This window comes from Henckelia pumila, chromosome 3 (assembly GCF_033568475.1).
Source record: "Henckelia pumila isolate YLH828 chromosome 3, ASM3356847v2, whole genome shotgun sequence".
Taxonomy (NCBI): Eukaryota; Viridiplantae; Streptophyta; class Magnoliopsida; order Lamiales; family Gesneriaceae; genus Henckelia; species Henckelia pumila.
In genome coordinates, this window is record NC_133122.1 from 53,149,803 (window position 1) to 53,167,128 (window position 17,326).

Below are 17,326 nucleotides of genomic sequence, written 5' to 3' on the forward strand. Positions count from 1 at the left end.
TCTAGGGCGTTTTCTTGTTCTGGGTTACACTTGCATAGTATAATACACGAGTCTCTCTTTTTCTACCATGCGTGCCTATGATTTTGATTTTTTGTTAAAAAAAAAAATATTCTTTACACTTGGAAATTTTGGGTGTTAGTTTCTAAAACCTATTTTTTTATTTAATAATTTTTTTTCCAAAAAATCATTTCTATACTGTACATCTGGACACCAACCATCATTTTTTAAGAAATTTTTTTTTTGAGTTGGTTTTTAAACAAAAAATGAAAATTGTGAAAAATAAGAAATGAAGAAAGAATTTGACCGTTGAAAGCAGGCTGGCTGGCTGTATTCTCCGACAACCTCAGCGATCGTGTCAAATGTTTGCAACATTATGGCCCTATCTATTATACATTAATCTACTCGCTCCACTCTCACTAATATATAATCCAAACATCTGAAAAATTGTACCCTCTAACGGCTACCAAGAAAAGTATTAATTCCAAACATGAATCTGTTTGTGGTTTCTGTATATAATAAATTATTGGAATATGTGAAATGCAGCAAAAAGGTAATTCATTCCTCTCCTAAAGATTAACGAATGAAAGAGAAAAGGACAGAATACTGACGACTCCATAGCCGTTGGATCATCTGACAACAACTTTTGGTGATTGGTGCTTCACCTCTTTCACGACTCTCTCTCTTTTAAATGCAAATATGCTCCAACCTTAATTTCTACTAACCATTATTCCAGCAAGCCTCTCCCTTCTTCTTTTCTTGCAGTTTTGTGGTGGCTTCCGAAGTATTTAACAACATGGTTTTAGTGGTTTTTGTCTTGCTACTGATGGTATCTGTTGTTTCAGCTGATGAAGGTAAACAAAAAACAACAAACTTTTTTATATCGAACTCTTTACATGATTTGCTTTCGTTGATTTTAAAGTTGGGTTTTTTTTTCCGAACAACTTGCTCGTGTGTAGCCATTATATATTGTTCATCTGATTATGCGTGTATGTGATCACATATCATAGATTTTAGACAGCACAAAAACCTCGAGCAAGGGGGAGAACTATGGTTGAAAATGCAGGTGGGAACTCGTCTCAAATGAACGCCAGAATCTGTTCTTTAGCACATCTTATGTGTTGCCATTTTTGCAATCTTGTCACACACAAACACACACACTGTGTGTCTGTGTGAATATGGAACCTCTTTTTTTTGTTCGAAGTAGAAGACAACATAAGACCTTAATGAGGTAACAAAAGGATAAATTCATGGTTTCCAGCTCATTGATGTGCCTTTATTTTTTGCTTTATTTCACTGAAAGTGAAAGTAAGTTGTCCGGGCTCTAGCAGGAAATTGTAACCATTTGATAGGCTTCATATTACACGGGAATATTTTTGCTTTCCACCATCCAATCTCTTGTCCTTTTACTGAATCGTGTGAAACTTTACTGAAAAGAAAATCCTAACTGCGAGTTTGTTGAAGTGATTAACTAATGGTAACAATCCTATTGCTAACTTAAAATGTTTCGAGTTATCTTATTGATATCAACTATATTCCATAGAGTTTGGCAGCTTAATTTAACTTGTCTCATGTAGATGCATTCGTTGGAGTGAACATTGGAACGGACCTCTCAGATATGCCACACCCGACTCAAGTAGTTGCACTCCTCAAAGCTCAGCAAATCCGCCACGTTAGGCTGTACAATGCAGATCGAGGAATGCTCCTTGCTCTTGCTAACACAGGTATCCGAGTTGCTATCTCTGTGCCGAACGACCAGCTTCTAGGCCTTGGTCAATCTAATTCGACTGCTGCGAATTGGGTATCTCAGAACGTGGTTGCACACTATCCTGCCACCAACATTACAACAATCTGTGTTGGTTCTGAGGTTTTTACGTCCCTGCCGAATGTTGCTCCAGTTCTTGTTAAAGCCCTCAGATTCATCCATTCAGCTCTTGTGGCTTCAAATCTTGATAGACAGATCAAGGTTTCGACACCACTTGCATCTTCCATCATTCTTGACTCATTCCCGCCGTCCCAAGCGTTCTTTAATCATTCGTGGAATCCGGTTTTGGTACCTGTCCTTGATTTTCTTCAATCAACAAGCTCGTATTTTATGCTCAACGTATATCCTTACTTTGACTATATGCAATCAAACGGTGTGATCCCATTAGATTATGCCCTGTTCAAGCCTCTTCCGAGTAACAAAGAAGCCGTTGATGCAAACACTCTTCTTCACTATACTAATGTGTTTGATGCTATGGTTGATGCCGCGTATTTTGCAATGGCTTCACTAAACATCACAAATCTTCCTGTTATGGTTACCGAAACAGGCTGGCCCTCGAAAGGGGACGCAAATGAGCCTGATGCCACTTTAGATAATGCCAATACTTACAACAGCAATGTGATACGACACATATTGAACAAAACTGGAACTCCAAAACATCCTGGGATTGGCGTCAGCACTTACATATACGAGCTATACAACGAGGATACGAAAGCAGGGCCTCTGTCTGAGAAAAACTGGGGATTGTTTGATGCAAATGGGGTTCCCGTGTATGTGTTGAACTTGATCGGCTCAGGATCCGTGTTGGCGAATGACACAACAAACCAGACTTATTGCACAGCAAAAGACAGCGCCGACCCCAAAATGGTGCAGGCTGCTCTGGATTGGGCTTGTGGACCTGGGAAAGTAGATTGTTCATCGATACTGCAGGGGCAAGCATGCTATGATCCAGATAATGTGTTCGCCCACGCAACATATGCATTCGATGCCTATTATCATCAAATGGGAAAGACGTCTGGAAGCTGTGATTTCAATGGGGTGGCTGCCATTACGACTACAAATCCAAGTAAATATAGAAACTATTTTTTCAAGAAATTACAAGTCATTTGATTTGTTTCACTCATTTTACCTATCTTTGCAGGTCATGGTTTGTGCATTTTCCGTGGAAGTGATAAAAATGGCACAATGCTGAACAGCACCATTCCGGCTATGGATTCGAAGAGCTCCAACTCTCCAGCCAAGTTCCTATATGGGAACTCGCAGTCATTTAACTGTATTGTAGTCGCGATTTTGGGGTGGATTTCGGTTCTTTTGTAGCTTCCATGCTCGGACGTAACTTGGAGTTGGAATTGTTGGCCAAGTTTCTGTTTGTCCTGCAAAAAAAAAGAAGCAAAAGAAATGGAGAATTGTTTAGTCTGAATCCCAGTTTCGATCCTTTCCAAGGATAGGATATCCCAGGGGATTGGCATTGGAACTTCACCAATTATTTTCAATGATTCAATGATTGATTGGTTTCGAATGATAAGTACTGACCATTAGTCGAGCAAATGGTGCCAAAAAATATATTTATGGACTGTGAATGAGTATTAAAATTAAGCATATGAGATCATGGTCCCAACTTTATGGCTAATTCTTTTGTGCTTGAGGTTTAACTGCAACCGTGCTCTCAAGTAAAAAAAAAAAAAAAAATTTATGAAAAAAATAAATTGATTATTCTATAATTTTATTCACTCGCTCCTATTACTATATAACTCCTCTGTTTTGGCTTCTAAAAATTTTTACATTTCGGCTTGGAATATATTTTATTTTATTTTATTGGAAAAAAAGTTCAAAAATGAAAGCTATTTAAACAAAAACAGAAGGAAAAAAAGATATTTACAAAATAATAAACTATAAAATATTATTTTACCCTATTTTATATTTTGTCGCCTCAAACTAAACCCTAATCTCCTTGTATAAATAGAGGTCATGGGAACTAACATAAACGGCGACTATACCTGCGGCCCAGCCACTGCTTACATTTTTAGTTTTTGTTTTTATTTTTTTTTTGGTTCTGTTTTCAATTTTCTCGCTGTCTCCTGCCGCAATCGGTTTGCATATTTGATTATTTCCTCTGTGTGAAAAAAATCACAGAAAATAGAAGCGATTGCCATAAAAACATATATATTTTTGGTACTCCTGGACACGCAGATTCCTATTTTTCTCCATAGATTACTGCGTTTTCTCGTGAGTTCTACACTCTTTGAAGTTTTTGTTTCAGATTTTTAGTGTAAAAATGCTCGATGATGATGTATTTGCTTTAACCACACCGAAGAGAAGCTGATGGATCTGGAATCTCGATTAGATTTTACGCTAAAGGAAGATTTCGCCGTCTAGCTTCGGATCAGCTTAATGGTGGTTTTGTGAATCTTCTCTCCACGGAGTTTAAGATGAGAACTCTGTTAAGCTTTTTCGAATGTGAATGGGGAATTCTTTTACTTTGCTTAAAATCTTTGAGAGATTCGATCCATTTCAGTTTTCTGCTGTGGAAGAATTTGGCCTTTTATCTGAGAGCTCAATAACATATCAAAATATGCTAAAAAAAATTAAAATTAAAATTGTTTAACGAACAAAAATGCTGAAATCACGATATTCAATTATACAGGAGTGGAAGGGCAGTGGTATTATATCGTTGTTTTTGTACCTGTCTTGTAATGGATTGCAAAACTGAGCTTCTCTTTTATAATATAGTTAAAGCTTAGTTAGAGTATATACTAAAATCAGAGATTTTTTTGTTACTATGACGATGAAAGATTCCAAATAAAATAATCTCCTCATTATATTTTGTGTTTTCTGTTAACTAAATATATAAAATGTATGAATATCATATACATTTGTAAAACTTAAGATTAAGATTATAGCCTAAAAAAGAAGCATATATCTCTCTTCTTTAAACCACAAATAATGATAACGTTTGTACAGAACTAAGGCATGGGAGATTAGAGATATGGAACATCTAGAGAATTGACCTATTTTTTCATTTTTGAAATAGCGATACCATATGAGAACTAATATTATTATTATTTTCATAAGCGACATGATTATGAATAAAAACCAAAACAAAAATATATTAGGAAAATGACTAAAACATCACTACACAATATTACAAAATTTTATCAATCAAAATTTAAAAAATCCAAGGAAAAGGCAACTATATAAAAAAGGATCTAAAAAATTATCATATCAAAGTGTCACCGGGCATTACTGGCTCAAATGAGCTGCAAACTTCTAAATTGAAAATGAAAAGGCCACATATCACCGTCATAATGCAAATGAAACATAAAATGAACGCCACGGAGAAACCGTAATATCATCCAAAATCCCAAACAAGCAACCATCAGCAATAGAGCCAAAACCAAATCTAGCAGAACATTAAACCTCGAATTTGTACAGCTAAAGATCTATCTAATACATAGCTTTCCAGACCAAGTTCAGAAAAGGGTTGAAGTAAACCATCAACTCTGCATAGCTTCAGAATGATAGTGCTCCAGCTCCTTGTCAAGTTCATCTGCAGATTTATCCAAAATCTTTCTCCCATGAGCCACACCACGACCGCGACCACGGCCTCGGCCACCACCACGTCCACCTCCACGACCAAAATTTGCACCACCACGACCCCTATGACTGTCAACGTGATGAAAATAAGCTACTGGTACAATAGTAACCAGCTCCTGTAAAACAAATCACTGAGATAGTACAAAACAATGGGTTTAGGGGCAACTTACATGGGACCACGGCTATTCTTGTCCACCCTAGGGCCACCCCCAAAACGACCAGTTCCAGACCTGTGTATTATCAATCACAAAGTATCATGAAAACAACCTTTCCTAAAATTATAGCTACTGACACAGCTATATACAGAACAAAGTTGACCCCCCGATAATTGGGCTGTTCCAGCATAAAAACATCAACAAATGGATTGCCAACAAATAACACACACAGCAAACAAGCTAAGAAGTCCTTAAAAGAAGGATCCAGGAGTAAAAAGGCCACTAAATTAATATTCACGTACAGCAAGGGAAGCATGCTAACATCTGATGTTAATTAAGAATCGACAAAAACTCATATGAAACGGTCTCAAGGTCATTTTTTTGAGACGGGTCTCTTATATGGGTTAACCATTAAAAAGTATTACATTTTATGTCAAAAGTTTAAAGTATTACTTATTATTATAAATATGGGTAGGATTTACCCGTCACACAAGAGTGTTACTCTTAAGAATCAGACCAGATCTCCCTTGACAGATCAACATTATTAGTTTCAGAGAACATATCAAATAAAGTGGATTATAGATCAGTATACTGGATATATCAATCCAAGTAGAAAATCTTGGTATTATCCAGGATATTCTTGATAACTTGGAAAATTTTACAGACAAGTATCACTTGAACTTGCATAAGACCAATCAACACAAGAAGGCGAAAAAAAAAACACTTCGATATCTTATCAACCTTATATTCAAATGACCATAGACTGTAGCTGATAACAACCAAGTAAAGAAAAATACACATTAAAAAGGTTAGAACCGCATACCCCATTACAACAGTTCTTTTTCCATTAGCACCTCCAAAAACATTCAGACGAGCAGAAACAGGGATCTCAGCATCAGCACCAATTATCTCGACCTTCATGGGTTTCCCATCCAATTGGACATTATTATATCGCTTAAGCGCTTGAAATGCATCACTCCTTCGGACAAAAATCACTTCAGCGGATCCCTATTTAATAGGCGAAGAAATTATTAAAAGATGAAAAATTAATTAAAGCAATCAAGTACTGCAAGTAAAAAATAACAGAGAATGCTTTTGGTTGCTTTCCTTTCCACTCAATAACGGTAAGAACGATCAAAATCAAAAGCAAAAATATACAAGCTAGTCGGAATATACAGAGCAACCCTCCTACACAGGGCAAATAAAATATAAACAAAAACAATAACACATTTTCCATTAACTATTTCTAAGACCAGCAGCCAATATGAGGAAGGGGATAAAAAATTTAACTCATCATATATAGCTCCAACTTACACTTGGACGTCCAGTTTTGTCATAGTGAACTGCATAGCGCATCAGCTCTCCAATCTCAGAAAATAGATCCTGTCCCCATGCCCATCTTCAGCACTTATAGAAAAGTATTGCAAAGTCATAAAATAGCAAAAGACACGGCTCAAAATTGGTACCCTTATATCTTCCATAGAAACTCCAGTGTCCAAGTTGGAAATGTACAACTTTGTACCATTTACTAATCCAGATAACCCAGCAGCTTTAAGACTATCCTCAAGAAGACCATTCTGCCACATCATATTCTTGGTTCTGCGGAAGGTCTGATGCAAGCAAACCAATCATCGAGATTGCGAAAAGCGTCAGAATTAGACCACAAAAAAATAGTTGAGATTCTTTTATTGAAACATCAGGAAATATCCGGGACAAAGTCACATTGAAAACGCTCTAAAAGAGAATCTAATCCATTGAAAAGAAGGGAATGCAATTTAGTCTACATTGTTGATGGTAGACGAGATAAAATCCACAGCATGCCAACTAGTGTCATGCCGGACGTGGAGCTCCAGTTCTGAAGTTCAGCGAAGGAAGCCACCCTTGCAAAACGCCATGAACTGAGAAATGACAGAAAATCTAACTCCCCAAATAACTCCAGCATGTACGGATGATATAGATCATATTATCATTCTTCATACATCAAAACAATCCATCGTTAACTCCCCCAAATGAATACCGGTAACGATAAACAGAGAGGCCCTGATTAATAATTATTATCGATAAATATGGAAAAGCAGTTTCATGCTTTCAGTTCTTAATGGATGTTAATGGCAAAAGCTCTTAGCATAAAGATAATGAAGCTCCTCTATATAAGATGCAAAGTGTCATTCTTTCCTAAGGGGCTAGGAACTCTTCCACTTTTTGACATATAGCTCCATCGCAAATTGCTCGTCAGAAACCAACATTTACTGAAAAACCGCCTCACGAACAGAAAAACTGTCAGAAAACTCAGGAACTTTTGCTACAACATAACATTTTTCCAGGCTCAAAACCGTGTCTTCCCCCAAATGACGAATAGTGCCGCAAATCTTTCAGATTTCGATTTCTAAAGCAAAACAAGAAATCTTCATGTAACGTACTAAGGGCGTAGCAGATTTGTCTATGTAATGCATAAGACATCCACAATTTTAATCTTGCCTTGGCAATCATTTGAGCTGACGGTCGAGTATTAAGTCCCAGTGGACCTCTGCGAGGTGGCCCATATGCTCTGCTGACACCCCAGGATGATGACCCTCCTGGCCCTCGTCCCCTTCGTGAGCCTCTTGAGCTGCCAAATCCTCTGTTTCGCTCACTATTTTTGCGACTTTTTATCATATCATCCAACGACATATCCAAGGAGGCCATTGAAACCAAATACAGCAAATTCCTGTGACAAGAACACCATCCACACTACTAAATAAGTGCCAGTGGCAGAAAAGTGGGAATCCAATTGCAAATCGGGCGATTTTCCCATACAAAAATGATAGAAGTTCACATCAGAGCAACAGCATGATCCAAAACAAAATCAAAATCAGTTATTTCTTTCAAAGTGGAAAATGCAAATCAATTCACCTATACATATGTGCTAAGACGATACCTAAAGAATTTAACTTTGTTAGAAACATAATTAATTCCAAAAGGGCCCATTATTAGAACATGGTATTTGCACATCTATCATGAATAAAGAAGATGAAAAGAAGTAGATGAAAATATAATTAGCATCCACCAATCCATTGAACAGGATATGTAAAATCAGATCAAAGAACAAAAAACGAGTCCCAGGACATCATTAAATTAAACAATTAAAACGGATCTTAACGACATCGCAGAAAAGCCTAGAAAAACAAATATTCCCACAATAATCAAAAAAATTCAGCAGCAAATTCATTCTAAAAAAATCGCATCATCATGTTCGTAGAATGAAAGAGAGAAAACTCTAACATAAAAATCGAAATACGTGCAGTTGATTTAAAAAAACCATACCAGAATCAATCCCGAACAGCGAAGACGGCGAACAACAGATCTTGCGCGGATCGAAGAAGAATCGAACGGTAATGAAATCTATTAGTTAAATACTGAAAAGACGGAGGGGATTCGAGAGCTGCGTGCGGCGTGGGGAGACTTACAAATAGAAGAGGCTAGGGTTTCTTGATTTACAAGACTATTGCAGAGGAGACAGCCCATATCTGATATATATTGGGTTTGTGGAGGATTTTGATCGATTTACCCGACCCGACATCCTGGATTTTATTTTTAAACTAGTATTTCACCCCAGAGTATTAATATTTTAATAAATTATTATTATTTTTTTAGAATATATATCATAAAAAATTTATATCAAGTTTATAATTAATATACATATAAAATTGATTTACTAACAATCAATATACCAAACATTTACAACGATACTCTTTAAAAAATTCAAAAAAATAATATTATATAAATTTTTTTATATATTTAATATGATAAATATTAGTGAGAACTAAACATATAAAAGTAACACAACACTCAAAATAATAACATAAATTGAATAAAATGATACATCATTGTATATATTTTAATGCATTCTATATTTTTCAGGTGGGTCCAGCCATAATATCGATTATCTTAAGCAAAACCTAATTATCATTTATAACATTTATGCAAATTTTAACATATATAGGGGCAAAAAAAATTTAACTGAAATTAATTAAAAATAATGATATATAATCAAATTTTGAATCGATATTGATACATTATTATAAATAACATTTTTGAAATTTTTTACATATATATAACACAAAAAGTCAACCAAAATTAAGAATTCGTGAAACTTTCTATCAAATTTTTAATTTTGAAACAAAAAAAATTGATACATTACAATATATATAGTATTTATGAACATTTTCATATATGTACACAACAAAAAATTGAAATTAAATTAAAAAGTATTGATAATATCTTGTTAAATTTAAAATTTGAATAAAAAATTGGTACTGCATCATATATTGCATTTATGAAAATTTTCAAATATACATAAGACATAAAAAATTTAACTAAAACTAAAAAGTAGCAATAACTTCCGATCAAATTTCATTTTTTTAAATTGAAAAATGTTACATCGTCATATATAATATTTATCAAAATTTACACATATACATGGTTACAAAAAAATTAGAAGAAATTATAAAGTATTTATAGCATCCTTTGAAATTTCAATGTTTAAACCGAGAATTGATACATTATTATATATAAAATTTACAAAAAAATTTTTTTACATATTTGACCAAAAATTAATTGAAATTATAAAGTATTGATAACATACTAACATCCAATCAAATTTTAAATTTGAACAAAAAATTGGTATATTATTATATATAACATTTATGAAAATTTTCACATATATATATATGAACATAAAATCTAACTGAAATAAAAAAAATAGCGATAATATACGATCAAATTTCAAATTTTGAACCATTAAAAATTTTTAAATTTTGAATCAAAAAATTTAAAATTTTGAAACATCGGATAAATTTTGAACAAAAAATCATGATATAAAAAAATTTGAAACCTAAAATATTGAAACAATCAATAATTTTTAAAATTTGAAATATCCAATCAAATATCAAATTTTGAACCGAAAATTATCATATATATACAATTAATGAGAATTTTCACACACCTACATAATTGACTGAAATTAAATTAATAATATTTCAAATAAGTATTTTAAATTTTATTGATAATACTTATTTTATTTAATGAATTATAAAAATTCTTAAAGACGGATCAAATTATTTATTACAATTTTGTTATTATTTGTTGTATAGCTGGTAGTTATTATTGATAATATGTATATGCTGATCACGATTCACGCATGCAAATATATTAATATTATTTTGTTTAATATTATTTCAAAACCAATATACTCACATAAACATATGAGAAATAATTATGAATGTTATTATTTTTTAAAAAAATACATCAATTAAATAATAATAATAATAAGAAAACAATCGATAAACCTAAAATAAAAAAATTAATGAAATATTATAATCGATACAGATATTTAAAGTTATTTTATATTTTCAATGTTCTTAATTTCAATCTCAATATGAATTTGGAAAGTTTTGAAATTAATTTTATATTTGATAGGTGAATATCTCTTACTATTATATTAAAGATGTGAGTCTCATACTAATTTTTTTTGATAAGTTGGTATAGCCTTTTCTAATTTTCAAATAATTCCTTACTATATATTTTACAGAAAAAAACAATGAAAAAGTAGATAATATTCATCGGTAAAATCCACATTTCAAAAAATAACTTTCCACATCCATTTTCTTTGTATATGCAGTTATTTTTTCTCTCTTCTATTACTTAGCATTATATTTCTCTTTCTTATGCAAAACAAAAAGAGAAAACCAAAACTAACTCAATTTTTGAAACACTATATCAAATATATTTAAATTAAGCACAAACGCATTTATCAAATTTTTTGTTACACACGTGTGTGCCAATGTTGCTAGTAATTAATGAAAAATTTTGCATATATATAGGCATAAAAAATTAGCAAAAATTATCATATTAATGTTTTAGGCTGTGTCGTAAGTTTTTTATTATTAATTTGACATATATATACACGATATTTAAATTATTTACGATATTTTTGGTAAGATTAATTTGTATATGGACACAATAAATCAATTGAAATTAAAAAAACAAACATTGATAAAAGTAGTAAATATAAATTTATTTTTACAAATTTAACCAAAAATATTATTAGTATTATTTGAACCGAATACATTATCTATAACCTTAATCATCATATTATTATTATTATTTGAACCGAAAATATTATCTATAGTTTTAAAAAAATTTCATCCATAATTTTCATTTATAGTAAAAGTATGTTTTGGCGGGAAACTAATATATTTAGTAAAAACTCTGCTTTTATATATATATAGATATAGATTTCGATGCGGGTAAATAACCCGAAAATTATTTTTAAAAATTGAAAGACAATTTATTTTTTGAAGTTTATTTTTTTAATACCATTAACGAGATAACATATCAGTTCAACCAGAAGTCATTGAGCTTAAATCAATTCAAGATAAATATTTTTTTTTATTTTTTCATGTAAATATCATGAAAAGCTGATAAGTGCTTTCTAAAATTTCTCTAAAACACTACCTAAATTAATTAAATGAGAAAAAATGAAAATGATAGGTCTATCTCATCTAAAGCAATTAAGAAAAATTCCATTTAAATTAAATTTAACTTTAAACAAAATAATCCTCCATTTGAAGCATTACAAAGTACAAATCATCTCAAGTCTCCACACATACATAACATATTAGCGGATACATCATTTCTTTTGATTTGATGCGTACTTTGGAGGTTGAGAGAGAAAATAAAAGAGTAAAGAAAAACAAACGAAAATAAAAATTTATTTTAAATCTTTCACACGATTTTTCTTTATTTTTTCCTCCCTTCAAATCTCCCAAACAATTAAACAAACCGCTTTTGAAATTCTCATTGTTTTCTTTTCTATACCATCCAATTTTCTAACTTCCGAAACAAGCCTAGGTTTGGTTGGTCTTTTGGGGGCTAAGGCCGATGCCTGACCTATACAACACCAATCCAGTCCACTCTGGGTCCTGAAAATGGACTTAGAATTATATTCTGGTTTGATCTGGCCCAAAAAATCAAACCTTACGACACGAGCTGGCCCGATCTCGTGACATGTATTATGAAATTTATTTACGTTTATTTTAAAAAGATTTATGTAATACCATTAATTATAAATAGTGGGATTTGGAGTAAAAATTTTAGCCTTAGCTCAAATATTAAGTACATTTATTGATCCAATTGGTTTGGAATTTTTTTTATTTTTTTTAGTACAAGTACATCGGATATCAAATTACATCAAATTGTAACACTAAACAAAGCGAAATTGTCCGCACAACCAACGGAACTTAAGCATAGACTCGAAATATGCTTGTATCAAGCAAATAAAGTAACTAATTCAACCAAAATAAATTGGTTTGGAATTTTTAATCATGATGTAGTGTAGTGTCATTCATAGGTGTAGTAGTCGTGTAGGGGTGAGAAGTAAATGACCGAGAAAACTTTATTTTTGTCACATTTCCATTCGTTACTCACAGAAATAAGTTTATTCAAACTCATTTCGGAAAATATTCATTATTTCAATTTTCATGTAGTGGAGGTGTACATTTTCTTTTGAGATAAAAGTAAAAGCCACCTTATCTCTTCGTAGACTTGAAAATCAAATGAGACAGAAATGAAATTTAGTTTTTCCAGAAATTTGAAATAGGATTATTGTAATTTGTACGTAGCTTCATTATATTATTTATATGTACCACGTGACTTGATACTTATTATTCTTCTTCTCGTGTGTAACGAACGATCCCGTAAAATTTTTCTGGAAGAGCAAAGATGTCCAAGTCAAAAATCACAAAGCTAGCTTGATGTTTTATTCAAATAAATATTTAACTTTTATAAAATTTTGCAATTATTATTTATTAATAACTAATTGACTGGAGAAAAAAAAGGTAGTCTGTTTAAAAAAAATGAAAAAGTAATTTGATTATCCACATCAACATTTCTTCCGACAAAAATGTTGATCGAAACTTGTTCAGTGTGATTTATTTAATCATTAACATGATTGTAAACTATTACGTTACTCTGATGATTTATCCAATATACATCGAAGAACCGTCATCATAAAAACATATTTGAGAAAAGGAGAAAACTTGTGTCTGAGAAGAAATTTCCCAAGTTAGGCCGCCCAATTAACATCCTAAAGAGCTTTGAAATATATTTAACCATCAAATCAAATATAAGCCTCCTTAATATTCAACGGTAAATACCTAATGCAAATTCCAAAGTCAAATTCTACGTTGGATCTAGTTTACCAGCATACGCTATAAATAAATTCATTAAGCTGATTTATATGCAATGTTCGGTGTTCGTATTCAGTGGTATAGCTAGAATTCTTAATATATTCAGAATAAAATTTTAACTTTTAATTCTTTGAATCGAACTATCCAAACTAATTAATATAAAATTAATCCAATTTTTTTTAAAAAAATCAAGATATAAAAAATTTAAATTTTTTTGGGCCAATTTTTAAAATCCACATTATACGTGGGCCGTGGATCCACCTCCGTAAGGTACTGTTTGAATGAAAAAAACACTTGTTAGCTTGAAAAACCGATAATTGTTACATTTTTTTTTAAAAAAAACCAATGAAGTGAACAATATTTTTTAAAAATTCCGCCAAACACTATCTAAAGCTACGAAAAATCTCGATTCAATATAGAGTCTTTTAACGTTCCCACTCAATTATTATTTTTAAAATAAAATTTTCACTGGAAACTAAAAATTTTGCAAATTTTACAAATAATTCAAAGCTCACGAAAAATCATACAATCTTACTTAAATTTACAGTTATACCCTTACAGCGTTATTCTAATTTTTAATATATTTCAACTATTTTAATTTTATTATTGAGATGTTTTATATCTTTCAACACTGTTAAGTCTGTTATTAAAGAGGTCAGATAAGTAATTATTGGTTTTGAAACTATTTTTTAGACAATTAAGCATATTTGATATAATTTTTCATATATAAAAAAATATTAATGTCGGTTTGGAACGAAAAGTTTAGAAGGTGAAAAATCAGTAGTTACGTTGTTTGCATTTTTAAAATATTATTATTATTATTATCATTCATATTACTACGAATTGATTTGCATGATCTGTCTTTAAAAAGACCGCCACAAAATATTACGCAAACTAAATTCGATACTCAGATATTTATAAATTATTAGTATAATATAAAATAATATAATATAATATAATATAACGTAATGTAATGTGATGTAAAAAATAATTATAAGTAGGTCTTATGTGATATTGTTTAATGAAATTGTATTATATTCGTGAGATGCGTCGATTGATTCATATTTAAAATAAAAAATAATAATATTTTTTTATATATAAAAATAATATTTTTTTACAAATAAAATCGAGTATACAATAAGTATTATAGTATCGATCTGACCGTCTTTATAAGAGTTATAGTTTATATTTCATTCTGAATGCTATCCATAAAATATTTCTCCTGATTTAAATTAGGTGGACGCTAAATTATCGTTCTTTGGAATCTGGATTATAAAGGTCCATAAACAAGTCAGGTACACAAATCCGTTCAAAATCCAAACTCCTAGTCTTCATTATACATTTGATCTCATTAAATTTCCAATTATATCTCTACTCTACTTTATATTAAATTATACATACACTTAGTATTCGGTGCACACGTGACGTGTTTATATAGTCAGTTTTTTTTTTTATAAAAATTATATTTATGAAATAAAAAAAAAACAAAAAGTGTTATTTTTCGTGAATAAGTATCAACGAAAATTGCAAAAACAGAAGAAGATATTTTCGTAATTAAATAACTATATATCAAAGAAAAAGCGGGAGAAAAATCATATAAACATACCAAAGCTAGTTAATACAGAGAATATATAACACATATATATATATAATAGAGATAGAGATAATTTGATTTAAACATAATTGTATAGATCCACAACACACGTATAAAAGGGCGTTTTCCCCTGTCTAAAACATCGACATTATTTTTGAAGAACGTAAGTTGCTCCCCTTTGCGTTTTTATCATAAAAAAAACCACTGCTCCATCACCGAATTTGTAAACCGAAGCTGAATTCGATAATTTTGTTTCATCCTTGGTGATCTACTCCTCTCTTCTATTCGCCTCTGGGTAAATTTTAAGGTTACATAGGTTTCGATCTTTTTGTTTTTGTTTTTTTTCGCGTGTTTCTTATCTCGGTTTGCTTGAAAGATTTTGTGTCCGAGTACAACCCTTTCAAATTACATATAACCAGCATGAATCAAATGTTGGCAAGAGCGTATCTGGAATCAAATATTTTGAATACGTATCCAGAACATCTTATACATACATACATACATACATACATACATGCGTCTTATACATACATACGCATGTAGTCGCTTAATTGAATGGATCATATTTTTCACAATAATATGTATTTTAAGTCGAATTTTGTTCTACATTGCATTGAATTTTTTCACGTTCGCACGAAAGATTTAAAAAGGTGAAATCGAATCTTTCTAATTATTATTATATGAATTTTTATTTACAGGGGAGTTGTTCGATTTGATCATGACAGAAAGAATGAAGTTTCGAACTCTAAAACGCTTATTGTCAGTATGGATTGGAATTAGTTTTCACATACTGTTGCTTGTCAGCTGTGCCAAGTTACCAGACGGGTACGTTATTTACCGTTTTCAGATCTTTATTTTATATATACTCTTTCTCGTATATTTATTATTAAGACTTTAGTTATTTATATGCACTCATGACTAAAAGTTTCATTAAATTCTATTAATTAAAAGAAAACGTTACATAAGTCTTTTATTTATTATTTATTTTAAAAAAACCATTTCATTCACTTGGCTTTACATGTTTTTTCGTGTTTGCATCTCTGGAATTGACAAATTGTAACCAACTTTTTTTAATAATCGATTACTAGATTATAATATGGCCATGGTATTGCGACCATATATAATTAATGGATATAAGATATGATTATCAATATTCAAGAATATCTACGATTAAACGCCATAATCTATTGTTGGTTTATATATAAAACGTAGATTTAAATTCCAACTATATTGTTTGTGCCAGAGGAGATTTTTAAAAAGGGAGAAACTAACATTAAATTATCGCAATTAGACATTAATTAATATATAGTTAAGAATGTGAAACGTTACATAATTATATATTAGTATAACTTAGGTTTGAAGCTACCTTTCGGGACAGAGTTACGAGATTTATTTAGAAGATATATTAAAAAAATACACACTCCAGATTGCTAGTAATTTTTTTGGTCAAATGAGAATAAATTATGGGTATATTAAATTTCTAGTTTGTTACTCGGGGAATTGCATATATATATATACATATTAATATATAGTAATGGTAGGTGTCCCATGCACCAAATACATTTCCTTTTTCAATTGCTTGACGTACTAATCCAAGAAATTGAACGCAATATAAACCAACCTACGCCTTGACATTCTTCATCATACATACTAATTTAAAATTGGAACTCTTTCGGTCTACTAGCTAGCTAGTTCCAATCATTTTAATTTTAATCCTTTTGGAATTTAATTCAACAAGTCAATATTTATTTGGCCAACATTCATAATTAATTAGAATATTTCTCATTCTCATTTGATTTTTTCTGTGTTGTTATTGCAGATGGGCAGCAGAAGGTAGTCTAGCTTCATCGTCTCGTCCACTTACGCTGCGTATATCCAAGCATCACGTAATTACAGTTTTCGATTTTCTTATAAATAAAAAAATATACTTTATTTAATTATTATTACCTTTAATTGAGAAAAATGGGAATTTTTGTAATTTTGGCAGGTGGAG

At 31.1% G+C, this 17,326-nt stretch overlaps 2 protein-coding genes across 3 annotated transcripts; one reads left to right on the forward strand and one right to left on the reverse strand.

Annotated features, from left to right (window-relative positions):
* The first annotated feature begins 508 nt into the window (after positions 1-508).
* Positions 509-3,300, forward strand: LOC140891563 (glucan endo-1,3-beta-glucosidase 2-like). Of its 2 annotated transcripts, none has more exons than XM_073300117.1 (3): positions 509-851; positions 1,575-2,828; positions 2,904-3,300. In XM_073300117.1, the coding sequence occupies exons 1-3, from the start codon at positions 794-796 to the stop codon at positions 3,077-3,079; spliced, it is 1,488 nt and encodes a 495-aa protein (XP_073156218.1). In that variant the 5' UTR covers positions 509-793; the 3' UTR covers positions 3,080-3,300. The 2 variants fall into 2 exon arrangements, with proteins under 2 accessions (XP_073156218.1, XP_073156219.1); XM_073300118.1 differs by lacking the exon at positions 509-851 and adding an exon at positions 1,097-1,228.
* A 1,756-nt stretch (positions 3,301-5,056) lies between these two features.
* Positions 5,057-8,196, reverse strand: LOC140887020 (THO complex subunit 4C-like). The gene is made up of 6 exons (XM_073294016.1): positions 7,990-8,196; positions 6,978-7,121; positions 6,826-6,894; positions 6,335-6,519; positions 5,527-5,586; positions 5,057-5,425 (listed from the first exon to the last, which is right to left on the reverse strand). The coding sequence occupies exons 1-6, from the start codon at positions 8,194-8,196 to the stop codon at positions 5,257-5,259; spliced, it is 834 nt and encodes a 277-aa protein (XP_073150117.1). The 3' UTR covers positions 5,057-5,256.
* Between the last annotated feature and the right edge of the window lie 9,130 nt (positions 8,197-17,326).

Excerpts from the sequence above, each read along its gene's own strand:
- LOC140891563 (XM_073300117.1), top strand. The coding sequence starts at position 794 with ATGGTTTTAGTGGTTTTTGTCTTGCTACTGATGGTATCTGTTGTTTCA. Across the intron at positions 852-1,574 it reads TGTTGTTTCAGCTGATGAAG|ATGCATTCGTTGGAGTGAAC; the intron begins GTAAACAAAAAA and ends TGTCTCATGTAG. Across the intron at positions 2,829-2,903 it reads CATTACGACTACAAATCCAA|GTCATGGTTTGTGCATTTTC; the intron begins GTAAATATAGAA and ends CTATCTTTGCAG.
- LOC140887020 (XM_073294016.1), bottom strand. The coding sequence starts at position 8,196 with ATGGCCTCCTTGGATATGTCGTTGGATGATATGATAAAAAGTCGCAAA. Across the intron at positions 7,122-7,989 it reads CAGCTCAAATGATTGCCAAG|ACCTTCCGCAGAACCAAGAA; the intron begins GCAAGATTAAAA and ends TGCTTGCATCAG. Across the intron at positions 6,520-6,825 it reads ACAAAACTGGACGTCCAAGT|GGATCCGCTGAAGTGATTTT; the intron begins GTAAGTTGGAGC and ends CCTATTAAATAG.